We start from the raw sequence: 14,081 nt of genomic DNA, 5'->3' as shown, positions 1-14,081 counted from the left end.
TTTTAGATAGAGCTTTGCTCTTGTCACCCAGGCTGGAGTGCAATGGCATGATTTCAGCTTCCCACAACTTCTTCTCGGGTTCAAGCAATTCTCCTGCCTCAGCGTCCTGAGTAGCTGGGATTACAGGCACCCACTGTCACGCCCAGCTAATTTTTATATTTGTGGTAGAGATGGGGTTTCACCATGTTGGCCAGGCTGGTCTCAAACTCCTGACCTCAGATGACCCACCTGCCTTGGCTTCCCAAAGTGCTGGGATTATAGGCGTGAGCCACCACACCCGGGCACATCTTTATATTTTGACTTTTTAGTAATAGCCATTCTGACTGGTGTGAGATGATATCTCATTGTGGTTTTGATTTGTATTCCAATGACCAGTGATGTTGAGCATTTTTTCTTATGCTTGTTTGCCGTGTGTATGTCTTTTGAGAAGTGTCTGTTGTGTCCTTTGCTCATTTTTTACTGGGGTTGTTTTTTGCTTGTTGATTTAAGTTCCTTATAGATTCTGGATATTAGACCTTTGTCAGATGCATAATTTGCAAATATTTTCTCCTGTTCTGTAGGTTGTCTGTTTACTTTGTTGATAGCTTCTTTTGCTGTGCAGAAGCTCTTTAGCTTAATTAGATCCCACTTATCAATTTTGGATTTTGCTGCAATTGCTTTTAGATTCTTAGTCATAAAATCTTTTTAAGATGCAGTGCTTTTGATGGCCTCCCTAGGATAGTCATCTAGAGGATAAGCCAACGCACATCATCTTCGGTTCTGACAGTGAATGTGAAACAGAGGAGACATCAACTCAGGAGCAGAGCCATCCAGGAAAGGAACGGGTGAAAGTAAGAACTTCAGGATGTCTCTGTGGGCATTCATCTACTTTTGCAGATCCACTCCACAAACAACTGCCAATCTCAAAATAAAACCCTCCTGAGATGTGCAGTGAGACCCAGGGCTTGCCAGGTCACCACACATTGAGACTACAGGGGTCTTGGAGATTTTCTCCCACATGAACCTATATTCTCCACAACATCTGCAGCATGACATCAATATTAGTGAAACACTACAAAAACTGTTCTTGCATATAATAACTATCTCCCCAAATCCAGGCTTCATTGGGAAGCCTCCGGATGAGTGATCCCAGAGGCCAGTTAGATATCACTGAGTCAGGAATTTCCACCTGACTCACCGTTTACTCATTCCTGGTAGATGAGTCGGGGTATTGGCTTTCAGTGTGAGGGAGAAGATTACTATGAAGGAAATGCTACTTTCTTGCCTAAGCTATTAAAAAACGTTTGTGTTTCTTCACAGGAGTCTATGGGTAAAACATCGGGGAAGCTGTTTGATAGCAGTGATGATGAGGCATCTGATTCTGAAGATGACAGTAACAGGTTCAAAATTAAACCTCAGTTTGAGGGCAGAGCTGGACAGAAGGTTAGTGAAGATTGAAAAGAGTTAAACTTACAACATGTCCTTATTTTTTGACATAGTCCTTAAATCTGGGTAAATGCAGGCAGGCCTTAACCCACTTATTTGGGGAGGGTGTCTTCTGTGATCCTCTCTGATTGGTTCATAGGTAGATGGCGGTAGGCACACATCTTAATGTAGTGAATTTCAGTGTGTGGGGAGGTGTACATTGATAGTCTTCATTAGAAGCAATTTCTTTGGAATGTGGCTGTCGATTGTGTATGTTTTTTGTCTGTGTAGCTCATGGATTTACAGTCTCACTTTGGCGCTGATGACAGATTCCGCATGGACTCTCGATTTCTAGAAAGTGACAGTGAAGAGGAACAGGAAGGTAAATGCTTCATTGTCAAAAGAGTCCTGATGTCATAGAAATCACCTAGTGTACCTCCTTTGTTTAATACGTGAAAAAACTCTGCGTCCCAAGACATTGGATTGAGGCGTTTATAAACAAATGTACAGTTATACTAAGTTTGTTTGCACATAGTAATTTAGGCAACTTTAATTACTTAGAGCTGCCAGAAAGGAAAGAAAGAAATAGCATCCACCAAAGGTACCATTTTCCTCTATCCCATCCCTGGCATGAGAAGAAGTTGAGTTTCCTACCTGGCAGGCTATGTCAGTTGATCAGCAGGTTCTGGGTGAAGCCATGGAAAATGGTTAAGTCACTCCTTGCTTTCTAAAACAAAGAGTGTTCATCATCCTCCAATGTGCATACCTGGTGCAGATTATTTTTTAAAGCAGTGTATCACTGAATGCTATTCTACTTGAATTTATCCCTATTCGAATGTATCTAAGAGTAATGATGCCATCAGAAGCATCCTAATTCTACTTCTTTTTACTTACTATAGGATTTTTCACAGCAGTAGTTCTAATCTTTTCTAATCTACAAGACCTTCTCCTCTTACACTTTAAAAAGGCCTTACCTCCTATGTGCCTGGCTTAAATGAACTCCCTGATTCCCTCTCCCAATCTCAGAACTTCTTTGCCCTTACCTTCTTGGTTTTTTTTCTCCTTCCTGAGTTAATCTGCTTTTTAATCCTCGCCATTCCTACTTCCTGTTACCTTTCATCACTTGCATTTTCACTCTTCCTCTTCTAGCTTCTTCCTGTTTATAGAGGCATAGTTAGGTCTGTGGGTCCCAAAAAAGCCTTTCCTCTAACCATGCCAGTTTTCAAGTTTCTACTCCATCTCTCTTTCAGTTCTAACTTTGAAGCGAAAAAGTAAATTACAGCTAATTCAGTAGCAGTTAGCTTTTTATTGAAAACGGTCTGTGATTTGATCTTCTCAATTCTTTGAGGTCATTATTAACAGTATTGAGACTGTTTCAGGAAACCAAGATTCAGAGAGGTTTAAAATGAATTCTCTAGGGTCCTCTCAAACTCTGTTTCAGTGCTGAGATTATAGTCATGAGCCACTATACCTGGCCCCCTTTCCAACTTTTGAAAGCACAGTGTTTGTCTGTTCTGCAAGAAGCAGCACAGCCAGCTCCCATCACCTTGAACCCTTTCCAGCATTATATTTTACTTGACTTTCTCATTCAAAACTCCATGTTGAAAACACAAAAATGAATAGAACTTGGAGATTAACCTTCATTTAGAAGGTGCATAGAGAGGTTATTTTCTTAACTTTTGCCAATTTTGTCTGTTTCCTTACAACTCTTTAGGTATGTGTTCCCTCAAAGCCATAAACAACTTGTTCTCAAGTGCAATGGCATTGTCTCCAATGACACCCTCTTCAGCTAACCTACAGCATATGTCACTGTTGATCATCCCTTCTTGAAATGTTCACTTTGCTCCCATTACATCATAACTTCCTGGTTTTCTTGACTCTTGGTTCCTAATTTTTCTTTTGCCTCTAAATAGGGGTTCTTCCCAAGGTTCTGTAAGTCCCTGTAGCTTTAGCTTTCACTTGCACGTGAGTATTTTTCAAATTTGTGTCTTCTTTTTTCCTTGCTGTTCTGCTGAGCTCCCAACTGGTCTTCATTGCCTGTTGGATATTTTCTGCAGGCTTTCCTGAGTTCATGTTAAAACTCAGCAAGTCCAAACCAGCTCTTCTAAACCCTTCTCTCTGTGCTGATGTCATGTCCCTTCCTAGAATCTCTGTTGTTTTCTTTCCTTCTCAACATGTTTTATTTATTTTTATTTTTATTTTTATTTTTTATTTTTTTTTTTTTTGAGACGGAGTTTCACTCTTGCTACCCAGGCTGGAGTGCAATGGCGCGATCTCGGCTCACCGCAACCTCCGCCTCCTGGGTTCAGGCAATTCTCCTGCCTCAGCCTCCTGAGTAGCTGGGATTACAGGCACGCGCCACCATGCCCAGCTAATGTTTTGTATTTTTAGTAGAGACGGGGTTTCACCATGTTGACCAGGGTGGTCTCGATCTCTTGACCTCGTGATCCACCCGCCTCGGCCTCCCAAAGTGCTGGGATTACAGGCTTGAGCCACCGCGCCCGGCCTATTTTTATTTTTTTGAGAAAGGATCTCACTGTGTTCCTCAGGCTGGAGTGCAATGGCACAGTCATAGCTTACTGTAACCTCAAACTCCTGGTTTCAAGCGATCCTCCTGCCTCAGTCTCTCTAGTAGCTAGGACAACAGGCATGTGCCACCATACCCAGCTAATTTTTGTATTTTCATAGAGACAGGGTCTTGCTGTGTTGCCCAGGCTGGTCCCAAACTCTTGGCGTCAAGTGATCCTCCTGCCTCAGCTTCCCAAAGTGCTGAGATTATAGAATGGAGCCACGGCACCTGACCCCTTCCCAAATTTTGAGGCACAGTGTTTTGTCTCAAGTAAGCAGCACAGCCAGCCTATATCACCTTAAGCCCTTTTCAGCATTATATTCTACTTCCCTAATAGTTATTATTAGATTAAAATTTAAATTAATGTTTTTGATTGTCAAAAGTTGTTGAAATTAGCAGTTTCCTATTTCAACCTAATGCAGTGTAAACTTTTTGCACTTTTATTATTTCAATATATGTGTTCGTTTTGTTTCCAACAAACACCTGGCATGCTTGCCTACCACCTCTTAGGGATTCAACTTTGTCTTTGCTACCTCATAACTCTACCTAGTTTATAAAGCATCTTTTGATTCAGTTAAACACTATCTCAAAGCCATAAACAACTTGTTTATTTTTGAACCCTTAGAAACTTTGGGGGCATCCCTATAGAGTACTTAAATCAGCATTTTATTCTATTTCTGTTCGTTTGTTATTTATATCCTGCAGTAAGTTGAGTCATACAGGCTTATACTACTTTTGTATTTCTGTTATCCAAACTAGCTACTTAACTTTATTCTCTGATATTTTGTCTGCTTGTAGTAGTTGAGGATAGTAGCTTGTAAAGTTCCATGATGCCTTTGTATGTGCAGAGGATATGGCTTTTTCCTCACAATAGTTGTTATTGAATCAAAGACTAAAACAACTAACCACTAATATCTTATATTGTCAGACATACCATTTTTCAGATGATAGCATCTGAAAAATGTCAGATATACCATTTTCAGATATACCATTATCGTTTTTCACTGTCTTTATCATTTTTAGATTTATATATAATTTAGATTACATGTTTACAATGTTAAAAAAATCAATGTAGTTTTACAATTAATATCTTGCTCTGTTACATTTGTCAATCTTTATCTTAAAAGTTTTAGAATTGGCCGGGCGCGGTGGCTCAAGCCTGTAATCCCAGCACTTTGGGAGGCCGAGGCGGGTGGATCACAAGGTCAAGAGATCGAGACCATCCTGGTCAACAAGGTGAAACCCCGTCTCTACTAAAAATACAAAAAATTAGCTGGGCATGGTGGCGCGTGCCTGTAATCCCAGCTACTCAGGAGGCTGAGGCAGGAGAATTGCCTGAACCCAGGAGACGGAGGTTGCGGTGAGCCGAGATCGCGCCATTGCACTCCAGCCTGGGTAACAAGAGCGAAACTCCATCTCAAAAAAAAAAAAAAAAAAAAAAAAAAAAAAAAGTTTTAGAATTGCTACCGAAAGCCATTAAGTTCAGATTGTTTTATAATTAGTAACAGTAGTAGGACTTTTCATTGTCTGGTCATGCAGACTTTCTGAGTTTGCTATGGCTGAGGATCTTGGGATATGGATGTTAGTGAAATAAGGTTACACTTTTCTTCTTCCTGACTTAATGGACTTTGTACATGTTTAGGTATTTGGTAAATATTGGATTGAGAATTTTCAGGCTGTGTTTCCCAAGAGATTATTAATTATCCCTTTCCCTCAAAGAGGTAAATGAAAAGAAAACTGCCGAAGAAGAAGAGCTTGCTGAAGAAAAAAAGAAAATCCTGAAGGTTGTGCAAAGTGTTTTGCAAATCAACTTAAGCAATTCTACAAACAAAGGATCGGTAGCTGCTAAGAAATTTAAGTATGTTTTATGTTCTATCCCATTCTACCATATCATCCTTTGCCATAAATGTCTTCTTGAATTCAATTTAAAACTAGGCCACTTTTAACGGCCTGGGGGAAAGCAGCTGACGATAGGTATCAGACCGTTAAAAATATACTTACCTTTGACCCAGTACTCACTTAAAGAACTAATCTTAAATTATTTCTGTATTTATACACTTAGATGTCAGAGCAGTATCACTTCCATTAATGAAACTGGAAAACAGTTTAAATAGTAACTGTAAAACTATTAATCTATATAAATGTAACTGTATGGAAATTTTCAGGCTTGCAATTTAGAGACTAATGTAATAAAAGCCTTATACACCATCACCTACCTAGCTTTTAGTCACCAACATGTGACCAGCGTTCTCTTCTATACCTTTATCCAACCCCTGGTTTACACAATGAAATATTTTGTTCAGATCCCAGGCAGTGTATCATTTTATCTGTATGTATTTTAGTATGTTTAAAATCATTTAAAAAGCTAAAAAGCCGGGCACAGTGGCTCACGCCCTGTAATCCCAGCACTTTGGGAGGCCGAGGCGGGTGGATCCTGAGGTCAAGGGATCGAGACCATCCTGGCCAACATGGTGAAACCCCGTCTCTACTAAAAATACAAAAATTATTTGGGCGTTTGGCACCCACTTGTAGTCCCACCTACTCGGGAGGCTGAGGCAGAATTGCTTCAACCTGGGAGGCGGATGTTGCAGTGAGCCAAGACTGTGGCACTGTTCTCCAGCCTGGTTGACAGAGCAAGACTCCGTCTCAAAAAAAAAAGAAAACCCCAAAAGCTAAAAAAATCCAGGAAATCTCAAAAGTGGGTCGTTTAAAATATTATTTTTCCAGGTGCAGTGGCTCACGCCTGTAATCCCAACACTTTGGGAGGCCGAAGTGGGCAGATCACCTGAGGTCAGTAGTTGGAGACCAGCCTGGCCAACAATGCTAAACCCTGTCTTTATTTAAAATATAAAAACTAGCTGGGCATGGTGGCATGTGCCTGTAATCCCAGCTACTTGGGAGGCTAAGCCAGGAGAATCACTTGAACTCGGGAGGCAGAGGTTGCAGTGAACCGAGATCACACTATTGCGCTTTACCCTTGGCAATAAAGCAAGACTCCATCTCCAAAATTATATATATATATTTTATTTCTAGTAAGATCCTAGTTATCTTCTTTGATGTCATATGGCTTTTTCTTGCTGCAAAATTAGTCTTCCTAGTGCTGAATTATAATTTGCTGCTTATTTTTCAAATTAGTGTTCTGTTTGATCTCTTCCAACCTCCCCTCTTTTTATATAGGGACATCATACATTATGATCCAACGAAGCAAGACCATGCCACTTATGAAAGAAAAAGAGATGATAAACCAAAAGAAAGGTAAATAGAGCTACTTCTTTTAGCAATAGAATCATGTAAATTAATCTCATTTCAGACAATTAAAAATGTAGGTAGGAACCAAGATCCTGCTCATTGGTCACACTGTATTTAGTTAAAGATTGGCGGGGTAGAGGTAGTGCAGTAGAGTAAGAGAGGAATTATTGATGTGGTGGAGGAAGTCTTGCCTTTTCACAGAGGAATCTATAAATGATATGTGCTCCTACTCTAGTATGATGCCTTCTATTCATCTATTTGTATTAGTTTCTTGTGACCTCTGTAACTACCACAAACTTGGTTACTTAAAATCATAAAAGTGTATTTCTTTACAGTTCTGGAGCCTAGATGTCCCAAATTACGGCAGTGAACAGGCTGTTACCCTCTAGAGGTTCAGGGAAACAAAGCCGTTTTATGCCTCTCTTAGTTTCTAGTGACTGCCACCAATCCTTGGTGTTCCTTGGCTTAAGACCACATTCCTCTCATTTCTGCCTCTATCTTCACATGGCCGCCTCCTCTTTTCTGTATGTCTCTCCTCTTTGTGCCCCTTATAAGGACACTTATGATAGCATCTGGCACCCACTTGGATAATCCTGGATGGTCTCTTCATCTCAGGACCCTTAACTGAATATCTCTGCAAGACTCCTTATCTAAATAATGTTAACATTCACAGGTTTCAGGAATTAGGACATGGACATAGCTTTTCGGGGGGTAACCATTCAACCATCTAGTGTGGTAGGAGCTTCTGTTTCCTAAAGATATGCAGTCAGTTGGATAAATATGGCAACTATATAGAGTAACCAGTAGCAGTTTGGTTTAAATCCTTCATTTTCCAACTGTTAACAGCCACGAAAATCACAAAAGGCAATGTGGTATCTTGAATTGAATCTTGAAACAAAAAAGACAATTCGTGGAGAAACTGTTGAAATCAAAATAACGTCTGAGTTTAGTTAGCAGTAATCTATCAATGTTATTTAATTTAGACACTTGTATCATAGTTATATACAATTACATAGTTATATACAATTACATAGTTACATACATACATACATATTACATTAGGGAAAACAAAGTGAAGGCTATTTAGGAACTCTACCATTTTGTAACTTTCTGTAAATCTAAAATTGTTCCAAAATTAAAGGATTCTTTTAAAAAGTTTTATATGTAGAGTTTTATTTATCGTATTTCTCCATTAGTAGAGTTTTATATCCTGGTTGTTGAAGAGATAGAATTAAAGTTGTCCAAGATTTTTTCTTTTCCTGATTTCTGGAAATTTTCCAAAACCTATTTCTTTGTGATGCACATTTCTACATATATCCTTTCAGTAAAGCAAAACGAAAAAAGAAAAGGGAGGAAGCTGAGAAGCTACCTGAGGTATCTAAAGAAATGTATTATAACATTGCAATGGATCTGAAAGAAATATTCCAAACTACAAAATATACCAGTGAAAAGGAAGAGGACACACCCTGGAATGAGGACTGTGCTAAAGAGAAACCTGAGGAAATCCAGGACCCTGCAGCTCTGACTAGTGGGGCTGAGCAGCCCAGTGGGTTCACATTCTCCTTTTTTGATTCAGACACTAAAGACCTAAAGGAAGGTACTTTTCTTTTTTCATATGCTTTTTGATTTTAGTCAGTTTGAACTTAATCAATTGAATCTGCATTAAGTGTAACAGATTTAATGTTAGCTGAAGAAAGGATTCTTCTACCTAGATGATTTGAGATTTAGTGTCACAGGAGCATAAACACGATGTCCTGAAGCTGTGAAAGAAAATACTTTTGCATTTAAGGGAGCAAACCTCTACTAGCTGCCATATGAAGGGAAGCCAGAGAATAATATACAGCATATTTTCTGTTAAGTAATAAGTTATGAAGAAGTATAGTAAATCATATATTTAAATAGCTTTGTATCTTAAATGAAGCAGAAGATGCTATGACTTATGGAAAACTAGTGCTGTATATGGTAAGATTAAAAGAAGAAACAGGTAACCTTCCTGGTTTTATACAAATATGCCATGTCATCAATATGCCAATTATTGTAAAGTTTATCCTTGGAAATTTGCCAGAACCGAGAGAGAAATATAAACACCAGTACATACAGTTTTACATTCCATTTCAAGAGGTTTACCTCTAAAGGCCAACATGGGCCACAGGTTAAAAAACACCTGACCTGTTCCTCACCCAGGGTTCAAGATATATGTGCAGCTTTCTGGAAGTTCACTGTAATAGCAAGTAATACCTATACAGAAGAATACACACATACCTAACTACAATGATTCTACTTTAAATACGTGTGTTTAGTAGACAAAATTTTTTTTTGAGATGGACTGTCGCCCAGACTGGAGTGCAGTGGTGCAATCTTGGTTCACTAGCAAATAATACCAACTCTGTGGTACTTTAAAAGGAAGTACAACAATCTAGTTGTTCAAAAATTATTGTAAGTAAAACTACATTTTCTTGTCTTTGTAAACTGTTTAGTAGGAGAGTTGGCATGATGTAGATTATAATTTTTGTAACTTTGAGAGCAAAATGTGAGAAATTGACCTTGAAATGGGTCCTAAAGACGCCAGCAACTTGAAAGATGTTTTTTTTTTTTTTTTTTTTTTTTTTTTTTTTTTTTTTTTTTTTTTTTTTTTTTTTTTTTTTTTTTTTTGAGACAGAGTTTCGCTCTTGTTACCCAGGCTGGAGTGCAATGGCGCGATCTCGGCTCACCGCAACCTCCGTCTCCTGGGTTCAGGCAATTCTCCTGCCTCAGCCTTCTGAGTAGCTGGGATTACAGGCACGCGCCACCATGCCCAGCTAATTTTTTGTAGTTTTAGTAGAGACGGGGTTTCACCATGTTGACCAGGACGGTCTCGATCTCTTGACCTCGTGATCCACCCGCCTCGGCCTCCCAAAGTGCTGGGATTACAGGCTTGAGCTACCGCGCCCGGCCTGAAAGATGTTTTTTAAAGTACTTGGGAAGTTTTGAAGATTTATGAGGTGATTGTCCTGATCTTACAGCAATAGTTTTTTCAGCAGTTCTAGCAAAAAGTTTTGGGTATTAAATATGTAAAGATATATTCCTTTTCTCATTTATAAATAGACAAGAGGGAAACCTGATTTCTCTGTATCATGTTATATTTTAGCCTTCTCAAGCTAGTACAGATTCCATCGTTATTTTGTCTGTCATTTAAAAAAATTTTATAACTCATTAGAAACTTGAGTTTTCATACCTTTTTTATATTACTGCTGTCCTTATCAGATCATTCTAGTGACACCAAAATTATCATAGTAACTTCTGAAAATATTTGAAAAATCTAAGATGATACTACCCATTTTTTTATATTACCTCTTTTAATGATTAATATACTGGAACTTTAGATATGTCTACATGGTAAAAATAATCAAATGAATGTGTACAGAAATGTTACAATACCATCATCTTTTGATGTCATAATTGATGCAGAGACTTACAGAGTTGAAACAGTGAAACCTGGAAAGACTGTCTGGCAGGAAGACCCTCGTTTCCAAGACAGCACTTCAGAAGAGGAAGATGTTACTGAAGAAACAGATCACAAAAAGTGCAGTCCTGGGTAAGCAATTTTGTTTCTTTGCAGGCATAGTTCATAATTTGTAAAATCTGAATTAGACATGCTTTAGAAATATTTTAGCTTCTCTTCACATGACAACTAAATTGTCTTATCTCGGCTTTTTTTTTTTTTTTAAGTCAGAGTCTCACTCTGTCGCCCAGGCTGGATTACAGTGGCACAATCTTGGCTCACTGCAACCTCCACCTCCCGGGTTCAACTGATTCTCTTGTCTCAGCCTCCCAAGTAGCTGGGATTACAGGTGTCCACCACCATGCCTGGCCAATTTTTATATTTTTTGTAGAGACGAGGTTTCACCATGTTGTCCAGGCTGGTTTCAAACTCCTGACCTCAAGTTATCTGCCTGCCTCAGCCTCCCAAAATGCTAGGATTATAGTTGTAAGCCACCGCACCCGGCCATCTCAGCTTCTTTAAAGCATTTTCTAGTCATTTTATAAATGGAGAGTATGTTTTCTTTTCCTTGAGATTTGGATAGCACTAAAGGGAAGATTGGGTGAAGTCACTGGTCTGGAAACAGAATGCTGCAGTTGACTGGGTGCCTACCCATAGGACGCACTGGCAAATGGGGTGGCAATGGTGAGAGTGAGAGTATCAGCAACCAACACAGGAAAGACAGAGGTTCTTTCTTAAACAAGTCTTCATTATCAAAGGTTCATATAGAATATTGGAGAGAGGGTATTTTAACTCAGGGCAAAATACAAACAGATGTATTTTAGAGTCTCATTCACCTGAATTCTAGAGGGAATAGAAAAAAGATATATTTAAGAAATAGTGTATTTATGTTTTGAATGTAAATATTTCTTAAGTATTGAAATTAAGCCAACCCATACCTATCTCTCTCTTTCCCTTTGTCCCCTTTCTTTTCAGAGAAGCATCATTACCTGAAAAAGCAACCACTAGATTTTTCTTTTTCTCTAAGAATGATGAAAGACTTCAAGGTCAGTCCATTTTTTTTCATCAAATTACAAACATATAACAGGTAGTAGTACAGTTACAGTAAAACACATCCAGAAATTCTGACCCTTGGTAATGTCATGTGGTTTAACCCTGTTTGTTCACACTGATGAATGTTAACTTGCAATGCTGTCAAGGACTGAGAGCTCCCCACTCACCACTTTCTTTGCCCACTTGTTCTCATCAACAAAGCCTTGTTTTGTTCCAGGGACTTAGATGTTAGGCATACAAAACCCATAAGGTTTTAGTGCCATAAAAGTCCATTTGAAAACTCAGGCTATTGGTGAACTCATTTCTTAAAGCCTAACACAAAGTTACATAATAATAGTAAATGATATATAAACAGTAAAAGCAATACTATATTTTTCATTTGGAAAGAAAAAAATACTAATTTTTGAAAATAGGTAGAAATTTAGGGAAAAGAGTGATCTTTACTAGAATTGGAGACTTTGATAATGCCAATACTTAGAATATTACCCATTTTAGAAGTAGTTTGCTGTTTCCTTTTTTTTGTTTTTCCCCTAGTAGGTTCTGGCTTATTCTGGAGAGGAGTAGGAAGTAATATTAGCAGAAACTCTTGGGAGGTCAGAACAAACAACCTTCGTATGGTGAGTAATTGTTTCTCCATATTGATTATTTCCTAAAAAATAGACATGTTGTTATCTATCTAGAATTACAGTGCTGGAAGTGAACTCATGAATGGTACAGGTGAGAGACTGCAGACTGGCTCAGTTGAATGACCTGTCTCAGAGTCCAGCCAAGCCTATTAAGTAACAGGAAGGCATCAGATTTTTAAAGACTGAATTGTACTTCCCATTATAAATAAGTAATGCCAAAAATGCCAACATCCCCTGTTCATTTCAGGAGAGCACTTTCAAAATAGATTTCCACAACCCTGACAATGAGAATAAACCTAAGTTTTACTTGTATGTACTGAACATCTTAAAAACAACTTAAGTTTGTTAACAAAGTCTTTTATTTTTTGGATCTTCAAGGATTGTCGGAAGAAACATAAAGATGCAAAAAGGAAAATGAAACCAAAATAATAAATGTCAGCATTGGTTTTAATACTGAATGTGAACAAGGCTCACCTAAGAAAACTGACCCAGAAAATAGTTTTAGCTAACAAAAGAAGAAATTTCAGAGTGAAGGAAGTTTAAAAATCTGGCTGATGGAATATCATTCTGGTTGTCATCTTTTTCTATGGAACTCCTCGCATTTCTTCCTAAGTAATTACTTCAAAAAATTAAATTCAACTTCTTAAAAAGGAAGCACAAGACAGACCTTGAAAATATTTCCTGTATATAATCTCTTTGCCCTCTATCTTGAGTAATTAATGGACATCGTCTTGTCAAGGTTGCATGAAGCCTTTTTTTTTAAGCCTTTTTAAATAAATGGGTCAAAGCACTTGTAGTTTCCAGCCTAGGCTTTGTGTGAATTATAGGCTATTTGAAATGTTTATTTCTGATTATGTCAAATACACCTTCCATTTTGTCATTTTTGTTTAAACTGATTAATTACAAGTCAACATTGAGTTTTATACTTGTGTTTTGGTGAATAGCTAACTGAAATATAGGACATTTCAGACCTACATCATATAAGAGTTCTGTGAGAAACAGGAGAGGAAGCCACATACAGAGTTACATTGTCATTGACCTCTAGGAATTAGGGAACAACAGCTAGATGCAAGCCATCCCAAAATTCTAGTTAGACCAAAAGCTTATGAAAAATACAAAGTGTCTGAAAGATGGGTAGTCACAATTAGGAGTCAGAACTCTCCCTGAGCCCAAATAGGGAAACATTTAATATTACATTAAATAACCAACCTACCTATAATTCAACACATATGTCTCCTATCAAAATGGGCTCTGTATTACATAGGCTAGGCATGGTGGCTCATGCCAGTAATCCCAGCACTTTGGGAGGCTAAGGCAGGTGGATCACCTGAGGTCAGGAGTTCAAGACCAGCCTGGCCAACATGGTGAAACCCCATCGCTACTAAAAATAAAAAAATTAGCTGGGCATGGTGGCTCACACCTGTAATCCCAGCTACTCAGGGGCTTGAGACAGGGAGATTGAGACTTGGTAGGGGATAAGGTGTGAGGAGAATCACTTGAACCCAGGAGGCGGGGGTCCCAGTGAGCTGAGATTACATCACTGCACTCCAGCCTAGGCAACAGAGTAAGACTCCATCTAAAAAAAAAAAAAAAAATAGTATTACATAGTTCCAAGGTAGTATCATTGAGCCATGATGTGTGTACCTAAAATTAGTATTTATTGATTTACCTCTGCTGAATATAAACTTTTTTTTTTTTT

General features: G+C 38.4%; 1 protein-coding gene across 1 annotated transcript in view; it reads left to right on the top strand.

The window, feature by feature from the left end:
- The window catches only part of NOL8 (nucleolar protein 8), a 26,854-nt gene extending 13,549 nt beyond the window's left edge, over positions 1-13,305 (top strand). The window contains 10 exon segments of the mRNA XM_017518973.2: positions 717-830; positions 1,300-1,422; positions 1,696-1,786; positions 5,693-5,831; positions 7,151-7,228; positions 8,548-8,819; positions 10,670-10,796; positions 11,679-11,749; positions 12,294-12,373; positions 12,761-13,305. Of these exon segments, the coding sequence (XP_017374462.2) occupies positions 717-830; positions 1,300-1,422; positions 1,696-1,786; positions 5,693-5,831; positions 7,151-7,228; positions 8,548-8,819; positions 10,670-10,796; positions 11,679-11,749; positions 12,294-12,373; positions 12,761-12,811 (1,146 nt within the window). The 3' untranslated portion in view covers positions 12,812-13,305.
- The last annotated feature ends 776 nt before the right edge of the window (positions 13,306-14,081 follow it).

The sequence above is a fragment of the Cebus imitator genome, unplaced genomic scaffold, assembly GCF_001604975.1.
Source record: "Cebus imitator isolate Cc_AM_T3 unplaced genomic scaffold, Cebus_imitator-1.0 Scaffold720, whole genome shotgun sequence".
Taxonomy (NCBI): Eukaryota; Metazoa; Chordata; class Mammalia; order Primates; family Cebidae; genus Cebus; species Cebus imitator.
This window is presented reverse-complemented; position numbering and strand designations above follow the sequence as displayed.